This window comes from Spermophilus citellus, assembly GCF_964194105.1.
Source record: "Spermophilus citellus genome assembly, chromosome: 8".
NCBI classification, from domain to species: Eukaryota; Metazoa; Chordata; class Mammalia; order Rodentia; family Sciuridae; genus Spermophilus; species Spermophilus citellus.
Window position 1 is genome coordinate 153,085,302 of NC_138189.1, and position 17,145 is coordinate 153,102,446.

General features: G+C 36.3%; 1 protein-coding gene across 11 annotated transcripts in view; it reads right to left on the reverse strand.

Annotated features, from left to right (window-relative positions):
• BLTP1 (bridge-like lipid transfer protein family member 1) overlaps positions 1-17,145 on the reverse strand; it is a 360,418-nt gene that overhangs the window by 56,232 nt on the left and 287,041 nt on the right. For 10 of the 11 annotated variants that reach the window (XM_081303434.1, XM_081303435.1, XM_081303429.1 and 7 more), the window contains 9 exons: positions 16,697-16,747; positions 14,026-14,232; positions 12,442-12,680; positions 10,167-10,411; positions 8,479-8,584; positions 6,081-6,178; positions 4,752-4,937; positions 3,546-3,714; positions 652-863 (listed from right to left, as the gene is read on the reverse strand). In XM_081303434.1, coding sequence (XP_081159560.1) covers positions 652-863; positions 3,546-3,714; positions 4,752-4,937; positions 6,081-6,178; positions 8,479-8,584; positions 10,167-10,411; positions 12,442-12,680; positions 14,026-14,232; positions 16,697-16,747 — 1,513 coding nt within the window. The remainder of the gene's footprint in view (positions 1-651; positions 864-3,545; positions 3,715-4,751; positions 4,938-6,080; positions 6,179-8,478; positions 8,585-10,166; positions 10,412-12,441; positions 12,681-14,025; positions 14,233-16,696; positions 16,748-17,145) is intronic. The other variant, XM_081303436.1, reaches the window with a different exon arrangement.

Consider the following 17,145-nt stretch of genomic DNA (forward strand, 5'->3'; position numbering starts at 1 on the left):
GGTTATAACTGTTACTTCCTGCCTGACAGGTGCTGAGAGCCTTTTCCCATTCATACACATGAATGTATTTCTGAGACTTAGTCCTAAAATTACAAAAAGAATATCCCTGCTTTATCCATATATACATATAACTTGGAAGTTTCATTACCATTAAACATTATACAGTTTAGAAGCATTTTGGAATCTTCTGCTCTACTATGGGTATGTATATGTGAATACACAAAGTATATTCACACCAATTCATGTCTTCATTCATATACTTTGGATAATAATATTCATCACATTAAATAATATTTTTAAATTTCCTTTGTTTCCATTTTATAAAAAAGTCTAGAAAAATTTCTTTGCTAAAAAAAAACAAAAAAGATTCTAAAAACTATTTATAAAAGTGAAAATTTAGAATTATTAGATGGGTGTCAATTAATCACTATTCTGAAGCATATCCGAGTCCTTCAGGGAAGTCCTTTGTAATTCAGAGTACAAATGAACAAAGGCTGAAGGAGTTCAGACTTACTTGATGACCATTAAACTCAAGCTGCAGACTATTCTCCATTAAAAAGATACTGCTTTACTCAGTACTCTTAGAAATGGTTAGTTGAAATGCCTGGATTTTAGTCCTGAATAAAAGGAACATGACCTGACTCCTTGTACCTGAGCAGTGTTGGTGATAGGCAGGCAAATTCCCAGGTCATTCACAGTCAGCTGGAGAAAGAGAGTGCCAAAGGCCTGGGCTGATGTTTGCTGAATACCAGGCAGCATGTCTACCACTTCCTTTGTGGCCATGTGAATGTCCTTGTGCAAGGCCATTCGCTGTTCATTCCAGTTGTCATAGGCAGCCTTATAATTCAGCCAAAACAGCACAGCTTTCAAGAATTAAGGGAAAGCAGAAAGAAAAGTTAGATCAGTGCTGGTAAAGGTTTACTATGGTAAGTAAACCTCAACAGTTGCACAATCCTACTGAATAATAAAAATCACTCCCAGAAAACTATAGCTTTAAAATTAGAAAGAACCTAAGAGGATACATCAACAATTTTTAACATATCCAATGAAAAAACGAAGCAGAAAGCAAGCAGCTATATAATGGCAGTAGAAAGAAGAAAATCCAGGTCCATTCATTTGCTCTAGATTTGTATACTGCCCCTTACATGCCAGGCCCTGGGTGGAATAACAGGTGGAAACAGACATGGTCCTTGAACTCATCTACAGGGCTTACTGTTACTACTTTTAAACACTCACTAAAAACAGAGGTACATAATGCTGGGAATACACATTAAAATAATTTAATTTAGAGAGAGAAGTCAAAGACAGTTTAAGTTTGTTAACAAGAGATCTTAAGAAAATTCTTCATTTCATGGCACCATATAGAAGGAGAAGTCTAAAAAGATAATAAAAATGAAGGGGCCAGAGAAGCAGGAGGATAACGAAGAACTGTGCCACAGACACCAAGCATAGAAAGGACTTTGAGTTGTTGGTGAAAACTGACGAAAACCTGGTGAAATGTGACATGAAAAACATGCATAGGATTTACCAAAACAGAATGTCATCCTAACACTGTCAAAAGGGCAATTCCCTAACAAACATCTCAGCACCAGTCTAAGAAGGCTACTACTGAATGAAATCTTACTTGGCTTCACAAATGGCTCATTGCCTGTTAAACACATTAAACATACTTGCCAAATCCACACTAGTGAGACTCTACCTGTTCAGCCTTCTTTCCCATTATTTTTGTTTAAGAAAATCAATGCACTATTTTCCTAGACCCCAGTGCTCATATACATTTATTCATATTCTCTTCTGGCAAACGTACACTTGTTCTTACAATATGCCAGGAACCCTGCTAAGCCCTGGGACACAAATGCACTCAAGAGCAGCTTTCCTCTCCTTGTTGGCCTGGAACAGCACAGCTTTCAAGAATTAAGGGGAGGCAGAAAGAAAAGTTAGATCAGTGCTGGTAAAGGTTTACTATGGTAAGTAAACCTCAACAGTTGCACAATCCTACTGAATAATAAAAATCACTCCCAGAAAACTATAGCTTTAAAATTAGTGAAGAACCTGTTTCTTCTCTAAGCACCACAGGAAGACTTCCTCACACCTTAGAACATGCCATCTCTAACTCCAATTGTGTCCACTTTGGTCTTGACTTTCCACTGAACTAGGTTCCTTGAGGGCAGGGATCCTATTGTCTAAATGTAGATAGAATAAATGAGTAAATACAGTGCCAAAACATGTGAGTGTATTATTTATCTATACTAAAAATTTTAGTATTAAATTTCAGAAATCAGACACTTCTATTTATCTATATAAAGCAAAAAAACTTTAAAATGTAAAATAAATTAAAAACTGAAGCATAAAGGCAAGAAGTTATTTTTGGATGTTCACCTTTCAGAATTAGGAGAAATTTAGCTGTTGAGCATTCACATTGGTAAATCACAGATGATTTTTTAAAATTTGTTTTTAGTTGTAGATGGACATAATACCTTTATTTGATTATATATAACTTGGAAGTTTCATTACCATTTTTTAAAATTTTTATTATTGGTTGTTCAAAACATTACATAGTTCTTGACATATCATATTCCATACATTTAATTCAAGTGGGTTATGAACTCCCATTTTTACCCCGTATACAGATTGCAGAATCATATCGGTTACACATCCACTGTTTTGCATATTGCCATACTAGTGTCTGATGTGTTCTGCCCCCTTTCCTATCCTCTACTATCACCCCTCCCCTCCCCTCCCATCTTCTCTCTCTACCCTATGCTAAGTGAAGCTAGCCAATCCCTAAAAAACAAATGCCAAATGTCTTCTTTGATATAAGGAGAACAACTAAGAACAGAGCAGGAAGGAAGAGCATGAGAAGAAGATTAACATTAAACAGGGACGAGAGGTGGGAGGGAAAGGGAGAGAGAAGGGAAATTGCATGGAAATGGAAGGAGACCCTCATTGTTATACAAAATTACATATAAGAGGAAGTGAAGGGAAAGGGGGAAAAAAAGGGGGGGAGAAATGGATTACCATTAAACATTACACAGTTTAGAAGCATTTTGGAATTTTCTGCTCTATTATGGGTATGTATATGTGAATACACAAAGTATATTCACACCAATTCATGTCTTCATTCATATACTGGATAATAATGTTCATCACATTAAATAATATTTTTAAATTTCCTTTGTTTCCATTTGATAAACAAGTCTAAAAAATTTCTTTGCTAAAAAAAGATTCTAAAAACTGTAAAAGTAAAAATTTAGATTTATTAGATGGGTGTCAATTTATCACTGTTCTGAAGCATATCAGAATGCTTCAGGGAAGTCCTTTGCAATTCAGATTATAAATGAATAAAGGCTGAAGGAGTTTTTTAAGATGCTGATGGACATTTATTTTATTCGTTTATTTATACATGGTGTTCAGATTTGAACCCACTCCGTCACACATGCTAGGCGATTGCTCTACCACTGAGCCACATCCCTTGCTCACACAGATCATTTTTATTGAGCATCATCAAAATATTTCTATGATAGCAATCACTAACTCAATCTCACCTCTATCAAAGGCCACAGGTTGGGCATAAACAATTGGTCTGTTCAAAGTAATGAGCACGGCCTCTCTATCTGAAGAACCACTGATTTCTTCTCGAAGGGCATTCCTTAATCCAATTCTAGTTTTAAAATAGGCAACTTGATGAAAATCAGAACCAGCTTCCTCATAAACCTAAAACAAATTTAAAGCTCAGTAAAATCAAATAATTAAAAATGTTTTAATAAAACTAAACATCATTATTGATATTGTGCCCCAAAAGAACTTATAGTACATTTTTCTCAATTTCATCAATGATACAGTCCTTATATTTGGTATATTTGAATGCTTGTGAAATTAACACACAGCATGAATAGCCACACAGGAGGTAATTAGGCTGGGGGTATGGCTCAGTGGTAGAGCACTTGACCAGCATGCATAAGGCCCTGGGTTAACACTGCAAGGAGAAAGCAAAAGCAAATACAAAGTCATGAAGTTCATACAAAAGCTAGGATGAGGTTCCTACTCCGAATAGCATATATTAAATGTCTCAAAATAATCAGACACTCTTGCTCCCAAAACATATTTCCATTTGAAAAAATGTTTTTCTAGAAACAAAATGTTTCTGTTCATTTTTTCCTCCACATAATCTTGAATGTAGCCATTCAATTTTCAAACTGTGGTTGGCATTTTGTAATTGGTCATTCAAATCAAAGAGTTGGTTAAAATGGACATAATTTTCAGCAAAAAGAAAACAAATCTAAAAATATCTCCAATAAGCATCAAAGCAATTTTCATCAAATAAAAAAATCTGAGTAACTGATCTTTTAAAAATAATTTTCCTATCCAACATTACTATATGTAAAAATATTCTCAGGGTAAACTATAAACTTGCAAACACTGGGGTACTAATTTTATAACAAACATTGAAATAAAAAATGTTTAACAAACTAAAAAAGAGAGAAATATGTATGAAGATACTAAGATTCAATTTCATGTGACTACACTTGCAGCAATATACTTTCCACAATACTTGATGAAACACCACAGAAAAATTGTAGGCCTTTAAAATGAGTTAAAAAATAAGAAAGCCTTCATTAGAATTTACAATCAGAAATTGTAGAGAATTATCTAAATATCTTTATAAATACAGTCATACATAAGTTAAAGTAGTCCCAACTGATATGCAAAACTCAAAGGCCACAGTACTAATACCAATAATATGTACGCACCTGATGTTTGACAATTTGTCCTAATGCCAGATTTAAATCCACTTGACATTTACCAAACAATTTCAGATAGCTACTACTTCCTGGTGAAGCTTTAGTTTGAAGTCGGTTAGATAGCTCCAGTTCAATCAGTCCAGTTTCGAATCTCACAGCTCTCATTGATGGAGTTGTGGCTGTTACTTGGATACCCTAGAAGATTATATGTTATGGGGCAGAGGGAAAAGAATCTTAAATCAATAATGTAGCAGATTCACTCAAATGCAGACTTTCAATATCTGATAGATAAAACAGTGGTGTTCTAAAAAAATGTACAGGATCTGTCCAAGGAGCTGATAAGCCAGCAACATTCTTTTTTTGTTGTTTTATTTTTATTTTTTGGTACCAGGGATTAAACTCAGAGGCATTTGACCACTGAGCCATCCCCAGCCCTATTTTGTACTTTATTTAGAGACAGAGTCTCACTGAGTTGCTTAGTGCCTCACCATTGCTAAGGATGGCTGTTAACTCGAGATCTTCTTGCCCCACCTCCAGCAACATTCCTTAATTTCTCATGTCAGTAAGATTTTTTGAGTTATTAAATTTCATTATAGTATTTTCTATTTAAAATTTAGACAGTTCATTAATATATTAAAATTAAATAACTATTTGGTAAGAATAATTTTTAAGAATACTAATATTTTAACTGTTGGAAATATTAGGGTTCCAATTAAAGTCTTTTTTCCTCCCCTAAGTAGGGGACTGAACCCTTGACCTCATGCATGGTCGGAATGCATTCTATCCCTACAGTATTACTGTTAATTGAATAAGTATACAGACTATCTCTTGGAGAATAAATTACAACTACATAAACTAGAAAAATCAAATGTTGATCAGAAGAGGGTAATTAAGTTTGTTACAACTGTAGAACAAATAATACAGCTGTTCAGGAAGATAAAGTTGATCTAAAAATTCTATTATGGATAGATACCCAAAGTTTTTAAAAATAGATAAATATGTACATATGTAAAAATACTAATAGAGGGAGTGAGGATGGAGCGCAGTGGTAGAATGCTTGCTTAGCATGTGTGAGGCCCGGAGTTCAATCCCTAGCACTGCAAAAAACAAAACAAAACAAAAAAACAGCAGGAAAAAGTCCTAGAGAATATTCAAACAATCATTAAACCCTTTTTCTGAGTTAATATTATTATTATTATTATTATTATTATTATTATTATTATTATTATGGTTTATTTTATTTTCAATTTGGTAATTTATGTATTAAATAAATTTTTGTGAAAAGCATATATTAAGTAATACAGCACTTCTAAAAGTACCATTATAATTTAAATTTACCTTAAACTGCAAGTTCAGAGAATACAGGAGAATTTTAGGCTTATCTCCATCTGCTGCTCCATCATGTTCGTTCCAGAGAGGAATAGGCTGCTCCCCACCTAAGAGAGATTAAGAAACTAAAGGTTTGGGTTACTTTTATCTACAAGGAAAAAATACATCTGTATCTTGGGAGAATGGGTAGACAGGCTGGGTTTACCATGTCTCACTCCCTCATTTCATTCAAATGTGCCTCTTCCTATTGCCACATCATTCGGAAATCTTGCACTCCCTCATTTCAGCGGATGGTGTTTACTTTCCATTGCTTTTCTCTAAACACTAAATCCTAAGGCTCAGCTTTCCACTGAATTCTAAATGACAACCCACCCGGTCACTGTTCCTTGAACTCCCTTTTCTATAACGATTTTGGCAATTCACTCCTATCTGCTCTTAGTCATTTCCTGCCTTCTCAACTAAGCACATACCTCCATCAACCCTGCCACCTAGACAGAGTGAGTTGATCTGAGCGCTTATCATGTGCCAAGTGCTCTTCATAGTCCCTTGTTGCATATCAGCTCATGCAAAGCCTCCTTGATGCATCCGTTCTCATGTGACATGTGTCAAAAACTCACACTTCTGTTATATAGTTTTTTTCTTGACTTCTACCTGTTACCTCATCAACTGGACTAAGTTCCTCAGTGCAGGGACCATCTATCTTCAGATTCCAGCAAGCAGTAACTGAATGGACCCTCAGTCTTTTTCCTCAACACAGTTAGACACCAGTGCTGCTTGTTGATCCAACTCTCCACTTTCTGTCTTTTCTCCAACACTCCTCACAACTAGTGGCATGTCTTCACAATTTTCTTCATACTCCCCCAATTCTTTTCTTAAGCCAGCAAATAAATATAACATTCTCTCCCAGTTTCTTGCAATTCTTCCTCACGGTCTCATTTTCTTTTGAAATGTACTCAACTATCAAAAGTAAAACATACTCAAACCTCAGTTCAAATCATTCCTTCACCATTAGGGCCTCAATGATAAGCCCTCTTCCATGAAGTGTTCTTTCCCCTTCATACCTTTAACACTTTCTCTCTCGTTCATTCACACTTTGTATTAGCACATGTAAAAACATCTAATCTTCCCAACAAGGTACAAGTTCCCTAAAGCCTGCTAAATATATTATCCACATTTGTAACTTCCTCATCATCTTGCTTGGGGCCATAAGTTTTTCAAGCTTTTAGTAAGTAACTACTGAATCAGTTAACTGTCTCTCTTGGATGTAATTTGTCAAGATAATTTGGGCTGGGGGTGTAGCTCAGTTGGTAGAGTGCTTGCTTCACATGCACAAGGCCCTGTGTTCTATCTCCAGCACCATCACTGCCACCCCCCTCCCCCCACACACAGACACAAGATAATTTTTCCTTGCTCAAAATTTCCACTTGGAATTATATAATGAATTAAGTCATGAGAGAAAAATAGTAAACAGAATAATAACTAAATTTTATAAACAGAATAATAACTAAATTTTGAGGATTTTTAAGAACATTGCTACTAAACACTGTTCAACAAACAGGTGATACCAGCCAGGAAAGTTCTCAGCTTCTCCTGTGGCTCTGCAGACAGGGCCTGCTCAGGTTGATATAATCATGAGGTGCAGCAAACATACAACATGCGATCAAGCCCCACCGGCGCTTACTTTGAAAACTGGCTGTTTTTTGTTTGCTCAATGAAATAAAGAATAACTGGTACTTTCCCTGTGTAAGTAGTAAGAATAAAATTCCAAAGAAAATCTGCTTTTACAATCAATTGATGGATCTATCTAATTTTGCTCCTGTTCTGCCTGTTAGTTGTGGAGCAGGCTGACAAATGTTAGCTTTAGGGTGGGCTGAACACTGGACCCCCATCCGTCTGGTTCCTTATCACGCGTTTGCCTCAAGGCTGAACACTCAACCCCACTCAAGGCTGGACTCTCAACCCCTACCTGTCTGGTGCAATGGAGACCCACATCTGACCCCTGCCCCATCTGCCTAAGGGCAGAAGATGACACTTTTAGCAACCCCTGTATGATCCAATCACTGTACACCAATAAGGCAGCTTGCAGACCCAGAGACCCCATTAGATTTTGGCTATAAAAACTCTCTCCTGCCAGAACTCTCTTTCTTTTCTCACTTTCTCTCTCTTGCGCTTTGCTCTACACCCTTCCCTCTCTCCTTCCCTCCCTCCCTCCCTCCCTCCCTCTCTCTCTCTCTCTCTCTCTCTCTCTCTCTCTCTCTCTCTCTTCTCTTTCCCTTCCCTGTTGATCAGATACCACCACAATAAAGATCTCTTGGTTGCTCCGAGGATCATGGTCACTTTCCTTTCACTGCCAATCAAGTTTTATTTCAAACCTGCATCTATACTAGAGGATACTAGATCATCTTACCAGAAACTTTTTGTATTACTTCATTGACTTCCTTCATGAACACTTTCTGTACAAACACCAAGTGGTTCAGAAGATCAGTTGTGAGATTATGTTCAAAGGAACCAACCTGCCAAACAGAACCAGGGTATCAGATTAACAATAGACTAACAATACCATCTTAGTCTACACCTTTTCTTAAAACATCATCCAAAACTTACAAGACATGATTAAATACATACTATTTGAGATCAATATATTGAAGAAAGATTTAAAATATTCAGAGTTTCTAATACTTTATTGGCCTAACACTGATATGGGCCACTCCCAGAATGTTATTTTTTTTTAAACCAGTAATTAAGGTGTGAGAAATATTTTGAAAACAAAAAATATTCTAACTATATACCTTTTTCAAAATTAAAATTTTGCCTACAGGAAGATTTTTAATGATTCATCTTTGTGATCTTAGAACCACAGACAAGCATCATTGTAAATAAATTTATTTATTCATACAGTGATGTATTGACTGTCTATTCTGTGTACCACATTAAATGCTAAGGATACAATAATGAAAATTCTGCGTCTCAGGATTATGCTTGAGTGAATTAGCAAACTGGAGATGCCAGAATTAAGTTGTGCCCTATAATTAGTACAAGGCATTTAACTACTGGCAGGAATTAGCTAATTAACAGATTAAATAGAAAGCAGCCCATAATTGAAGTTGAGTATTATAGGCAAGAGTTTTAAACATCTTTATGATTAAGAAAAATGTTTCATCATTTGTCACTCTTGATAGGCCGAATATTTTGATCAAAAATTAAAAGAGCAAAATAGATAGATTTGGCACTACATTTTTTGTTTTGTGTTTTTGGTGATGCTGGGGATTGAACCCAGGGCCTTATGCATGCGAGGCAAGCACTATATCAATTGAGCTATATCCCTAGCCCAATAGATTTGGCACTTTTAAGTGAGGAATTACAGAAAGCTTAATTGCTCTGGGCTAAGACAAGTAGAGTCTAAAGACAATACATCAATATTAATACCTAAGACTAATATTTCTATCAAAGAATCCAAACAGCTTTCTTATAGAATTTTTAATCAGATGAAAGACACATCTAAGTGCTTCTGAAACTTTTGCTTATACAGATACAAGCAAAAATGAGGATGATGATGATGTAATCAGGGATGCCATCTTTTATATGAGCTTAGTAAATCTTTCTCTAGGACTCTTTATCACTAATAATCACATATATTCATGTGAATCGTGTAACCTCATTAAGGTTCCGTTTCCTAACTTGCAAAATTAGAACAAATATATCTACCTTACAGGGTTGATTTAAGGACTACAAAAGTCAATAGATATAAAATCTCTTGAATAATAGCTGCTAATGTGCCTTCAAGAAGCAAATATGCCATGAAAATAATGCCAAGATTGACATTAAACTCAATGTAAGAAATGTAAAATTCAAAGATGACTAGTATGTTTTAAAAAGCATGTTTCAATTAAACTACAGGGAAAGAGAAAAAAACAAGACATAGACAGACATGCCTCTACCCATAATTTCATGGAGAAGGCTTCTGTTGGGAACAAATGATTTCATGCTTAACCTTAAGGTTTGCAACCTTAAAAGTTGGGTCAACACATATTTTGGTATATCTAAATCTTGAACTTGCAAATTACAAACAATAATAAAATTTAAAAGCAAACTTACTTCTGCCACACAACGTAGATAATTTCCCTGTAAGTAGTACCCTTGTTTAGAAGGCAGTTCATCTATACTCCACACCTGATCAGAGTAGCTGTCATGTTCTTCCATTATGTACTTCCCTGACATAGTAACAGGAGGAAGGTTAAGACTGGCAGAAGGAGGAATGGTTGAAATATCTGTGGCTGAAACTTTTGAAGTAAAACGCAATCTGTGATTTGGCAGCTCAAATGTAAACCTTGTCCGTGCACCTAAAACAAAAAAGAAAAGTTCTTGTTTGTGCAGGTGCTCACTGGCTCACCAACTCCTCGCCTTTGCAAAAGCGATTTCTAAGAAAAATGTAAGGACCTTTCATAGTCCTTGAAATATATAAAAAGATATTTTAAGTTTGCTCATAAAATACTCCCTTATCTTTAAACATATGTATGGTTTCTACAGAGTCAATCAGCAATTAGTATTAAGCCTTTTAGTTGCCCAATGTGATATCAGGTGCCAGAGAAACATCTATAAATGTTCTTTATATCAGAGAAGGCTAGAACAGAAAAAAATCTGCCCTATCACAGAGCACAGAGGAGTTATAATGAGAGAAACTAGTCCATTTTCCTTAAAGGAAAAAAAAAAAAAAAAAACAAACCCACATCCCCACAATGCTTCTTCATTCACAGACAACATTAGCAGTCGACAACGTGTCTCCTAATCCTGAGTAAGTGTGGAAAGTAGTGAAAACTATCAAAAACCAAAACCAGTTAAACTAAACTCTGAGAACATTCATAGTTTCAAGTACAAATACATGTATCTTTGACCTTAAGAAATAAGGATATGATATAAATTTTCATTTACTGTTGCCTTAAACTTTAAATCAACTATGGTTGATAAATAAATATAGAAATGTTACTTCGACCATTACTCAGCCTGCATGTCCGTAACTGTCCTGGAGGTCTATAAGGGCAGCAGAAGCCTACCACAATTGAGACTTGCTACTGCCCATTCAGTGTATGACGTGTTTACATGTGTGCACTCCTGCAGACCAGCACAATCTAAGGGCATGCTTCCAACTGTCCCCACTCAGACATTACCACACAGCCCATGTGACCCACACAGACACCTAATGCTCTCCCCTGAGCACATCCGCTACATCACAGGCCACATCCACTACAGTCACTACCCACATAACAATGTTTATACGTGGAAAGAGCCATAAGCAGGAAAGCTCTCACTCACCCCCAGCAGCACCTGGGATAGCCCTCACCTCCTCCTGCTCAGCACTGCAGCCAGGCACACTCCTGACTTCTCACCTGCCAGCTGCAGGAGGGGGACCATCCACACCAACCACCTCCCTTGCTCACACAGTTGGATGAAGATGTGGAGCAGCTCAGGCTGCAGCCATGGCCTATCCACCACTAGTGCACATGCTTTGCTACTGCTTTTGTCCTCCTATTCTATCTCAAAAGAATCTGGACTTCTTACCTGTCTGAATATTTGACAATACATCACTTTGCTCTTAAAATATTTCCATTTTCCTAGTTGTAAACTGCCCTATCCGATTTCTGACTTGCTTCTCGTATTTCATGGTTGATTCAAATAAATGATGAAAACAAGTCTGACTACCAGTTATTAATGGCCTTCAATAATTGAAAGCCTAAGACTTCTGACTCTACCAAATCTGGAAACTCACTTTACAGTGCTTCTGTTTCTGAAAATATGAAGGTCTAATTGGTTTTAGGAAAACTCCTCTTAACAATCAAAGCTTGAAATGCTAGGGGTAGGTATGCACACACTTTCCTAAATGCATGTATTCACATATGTATGTATTTGTGCTTTAAAAAATTAATTTATCGTGTGAACAGAATATTTAAATTCATCAATTATTCTTCAGAGACACTCAGCGCACTAGGGGATGGAGCACATTTTCTTAATCTGATGGAGCAAATCTAGCAAACATGCACAGCAAATAGGAACTCACTGGTGAAATGCTGGTTTCCTCAAACAATGGGAATAAGACTAACAAAAAATAAGGCAAGAAAAGGACATAAAAGACATAAAAGGCAGAGAGAAGTAATGAAGTGTATCACCTGCAAACAGTACCTCTGCCTAACAGAAAGCTCTTGGCGTTTTTTTTTCCCCCTGACTAAAGAATATCATTAATAAAATCCAAGTGCTGTGGTTCAATCTTTTGACATTTTTATATAACATTTATAAGTTTCCTTTCTGTCAAGATATTATTACTAATTTCTCAAAACTTCATAAATTTTCAGCGGCTGAGTTGAGAATTCAGTGATACCTGTCATCCCATGACTTCTCATTCTTCCCATCTTATACTCTGCTTTCAGAGACGGTAACAGTGCTGCTCCAATGGCTATGCCATCTAACATGGCACTGAATTTAAGAACAATAGGCTTCTTCTCCAAGCCTTCTGGGAGCTGAGGAAATTCATTTGTCTCAACAGGAGTTTGATTAACACTTGTTGGGGTTTTTTCAGAGGGCAGTGGAGTTGCAATATCTTCTTTCATAGGCTGTTGGCTATAAACCAAGAAGAAAACAATTTTTCAAAACTCAAAATTAACAGCTACTATTTTACTATATGACATCATTGGAATTCTTAGTGAAAAACAGCCTTGAACAACTATGATCTGGAAAGCAGACAAGAGGCAATGACAACAGTGACTCCTGAAATGCTGTGCTTCGCTTCTGAGGTGACTCCTATCATTAGTGCAAACTGGAATTTAAACTCAAGATCTCTCGGGTTCCAAACTCTATGACTTACCCCACTGCATTTCTATTACCCATCTACCATTACTAATGCAATTCTGTTAATATGCTGCCACTAGTATCACTACCATCCCAATGATAATACCACCAACAATAACAGTGATTATTTGAGTGTCAGAGAAAACTCTTATTAGAGTTTTTTGAGTTTTATCTTACAAAATTCTTGAGCAGGTACTACTACCACCTACACTTTACAAATGAAAAGGCAGAACTAGAAGTGGTAAAGCTAGGATTTGAACCCAAAAAATCACTTTGAGTATTTTAAAACTAAAATACATGAACACATTCTGGATTCCATGTTCCATTCATGGAAGAAATGTATTTAAATTCTCACTACTTGATCAACTTCAGCTGTAACTTATTACTATATTGAGAATGAAAGATCGAGAGAAAACTGGAAAAAAAATTCATTGCTCCAGGACACCACCAAAAGACATGCTAATGTCTTCCCTCTTCACAGGATGGAGAAGAGAGACATACTGAGACATGTTGTCTTCATTTTACATATATTTCTATTAGTTACAACTTTTAGAGACCAAAAATAAAGCTCAGCAATGCATATGCCATAAATAATGGCTACAGGCACAGGGGATGAAGTTAATGTGCAAAGGTCAGATTTGCTGTCTTTTAAATATTTATGTGGCATTAAATGCAGTCTTAAATAATTCATGTGAGGGACAATAATTTCACATATGAAAATACAAAGGACAATTTCATGTAACGGACAGCACAAAACCATGCATGGGACATAAATGACCACTGCAATTTCTTAATTTCGATGAATCCAAAGCAAACAAGGATTGATGGTACCCCTTTGGATACCCGCAGACCCCTAGGCTCTCTTCAGCTTTGTAATGCAACATGGAACAAGGGCACCTATATTTCTGAAGCAGTACTTGATGACACCCAACATGATTCATCCATGATCACGTCTCACTACTCTCTACCTGCCCTACTGTTCACATGATCAATACTTAGAAGTATCTTCATCTTCTCAAACTTCTGTATCTTCATCTTCTCAAACTTCTGTTAACAGGCAAAGAAAATCCTGAGGTATCACACAGAATCATCGAATGGGAACGGTGGGGTCACTCACACTGTAGAAGGCTGTCTGATAAGGTCTGAGATTTGCTTGGAGAGCTGGTGAGAGCTCCGAACCATCATGCTGTGCAAGGTGGCAGGGTGCTGAGGAATGTTGATGCTGATGGCACCTACTTTGAACACAGCTGCATTGTTTGTCTTCAGTCCCCTCTGGGCACTGTAGAGGGCCTGGGACTTGGCAATACTACATTTCACCACAGTTCTACCAACAGAGGAGGAGAACCATTACAATGCAGCCAAACAAACAGAAATTTTGAAGAAGTATTGAGAACAAGAGGAAAACAAATCATTCAATGAGGCAAGTAAGATTTTTCACGTTAAATTGTACACTGATGAAATGTTTTCCAGAAATATTAAATACATTTATTTCACATTGCATTAAATAGCAAATAACTTCTAATAGAAATTAATAGAAAAATGAATATGTGCTCACATGTAAGTAAAAGCATGAACACTGACACATCATTACATACATGTGCCCACAAAATTCCACTTGACTTTTGTTCCCATTCAGAAACTCCCCTCCTCCAACTTAGAGATTTGTACAACCACTAACAAGAGAAAGATGCTAAAAAGAAAAGGAAAAAAAAATACTATGCTTTCTAAAATCTAATCAGAGTCAAAGAAATCACTCTTGACAATCACTTACTGTGTTAAAAAAAAGTTGAAGGCATGCTAGGCACTTTAAAAGCCCTACCGCCTGAACTCATGAAGTAAAAGCAAAACGGGAAAAGCCCCCTGCCTTGTTGGGCACTGTGGGTGTTGCAGGTGAGGCTACAGTGGACCTGGTGGAGCATGTAAGTTGGACTAGCATTGTCGATGCATCCTTTCATCAGCCTTCCTGGGCACTTGCAGTAAATTCTCATGCAAGCCTCAGGAACACCCATCAGGCCACATGCTTTTATCATCTCCATGTTAGACCCTGATCACTTCTTTCATGTGTAAAAGTCACACATACACTATGTGTTATGTGGCCTTGACTAAGTAACAACTCTAAGAATTATAATTATCAATTGATAACTCCCAGTGGCAACCTATAAACTATCTCATTCATTAGTACAGGTCTCCTTACATCCTTTCCAGGTGCACTCTGACAAGAGCACCCTCTCAGTTTCTGGTTCAGTTTGATTGGTGTAGACCATCATGTTGTTCAACCCTAAGAAATGCCAATCTATGCCAATAAAACTTCCTAATTCTTAACTAGGAATAGCAGCCTTGCTCAGTACAAATCAGATTTTAATCAGTTCCTTGCCACTCAGTGAAAATATAAATTGAAAATAATAAAACAGAAAATGCAAGCTACATTTCTTTCTTTCTTTCCACATTTACCTCACTGCTTCCCTCTGTAACATAGGAAGCTTTCCAAAATACCACTTTTAATTATATAAGAGCATATGCAACACTGCATTCTCAATTATTTACCAAAAGTCAGAATAGAAGCAAATAGGGCTGAGCTCTCCTACTGGAGACACAACAGAGGTATTTCCAGGGGAGATATTGATGTTAAGTATTAAGGACCTCGGGGCTCTGCCTTGCCCATTACTAGAGGAGCCCATTCATAGTGCACCACTTCAAGAGGCATTCCATGGAGCTGGACGACATGATGGTCCCACACCATCATAACCACTAGCTCTAGCTCCAACCCCACCCCCAGCAGGTCCCAGACTTCAGAGACAGGGAGAAGGAGACTATTTGTGCAACTTGGCTTACACTGTCCATCTTGGTTCAAGACTCTCTAAAAATCTCTAGGATGTGGAGTATAGTGATCATCTACTATTGATTCAACTGTTAAAAATCATTGGAATTTCTTTTCTACTTGGTCACTGCACCTTACATATTTCTCTCAGAAGAAAACTCTAAAAGGAAGGAGGGGTATCTAAGTGGTATCATGACAGAGACCACTTCTTTATTTTCTTACTGTTACATCTCTGGAACCTACACTAGTTTCTAGAACATAGTATAAAAACTAATCAATAATTGTTGAGCAGATATGACCTTAATCCCATGAGAGCATTCTCTCTAAAGTCAGTATTAATATATTCAGAGAATTCAGTGAATAAAAATGAATAAAAAAGAAATCTCTAGCTGCTATAACTTTGGGATTAAATATGATGAATGTTTAAATATTTAAATACATTTAAATGTTATTTAAATATTTAAAGTAGCTCAGTATCAAAAAATACCAGATATACACTGGGTCAAATTAAGTCACTCAAAATATAAAAGCACATATAATAAAACCCTAGGGAAAAAAATCTGTCAATAGGACAATAAATTCGTCCCATCTTTGTTAATGTTTTAATAACAATTTTCTTAATAAGTAAAAAAAAAATTGAAAAGTGAAATTTCTTTATCTTATAATATCAAACATAAACAAGTATTTGCAATAAGAGACATTTTAACAGTAACATGCCTAAAAAAAAAAACACACAACTACAATGTTACAAACTATGGCAACAATAAAACAAGGTAGGAATTACCCAACAGGTAGCCCTTACCTGTGTTTTCCTTAAACATTAGTAAGCTTTACTCTATTGAAGTGTCTATGTTAAAGTTGTGGAATAATAACTATATATATTCACAGCCATAAGGTAATTTAGACACTTATCTTTAAAACTATATGATTCTACATCAATCACAAAGCCATGAAAAAGAATATGACGTACAGAAACTCTTGTTTGGCTGTACTTGTAGGAGATGTAGGAAAATCCTCCAGTCTACAGACGAAGATTCAAGAGAAAGCAGGAAAACAAAAGGGAAGCAAATAAACATTCATATGAATTAGTTACAACATGACAATCACCTGGAAATCTTTTCTGACTTCCCACTCATAAAATTTTCCTTCAAAGTATTTTCTAATCTACTTTTTCGTTTCCTTTCATTGCAACTGGAAATGAAATGTTTAACTCAACACTACAAGAATGGCAGAGATGAATGAATAACTTTTATTTTTCAAATAAAACAGTTCAGTGAACTTTACTGTGGGGTAGGGTCAAGAAATATCATCTTTGTTTTAACATTTTTTACAGAATTTGTTTTGTAAGCTGGGTACAGTGGCACACACCTGTAATTCCAGTTGCTTGGGAGGCTGAGGCATGAGGATCATGAGTTCAAA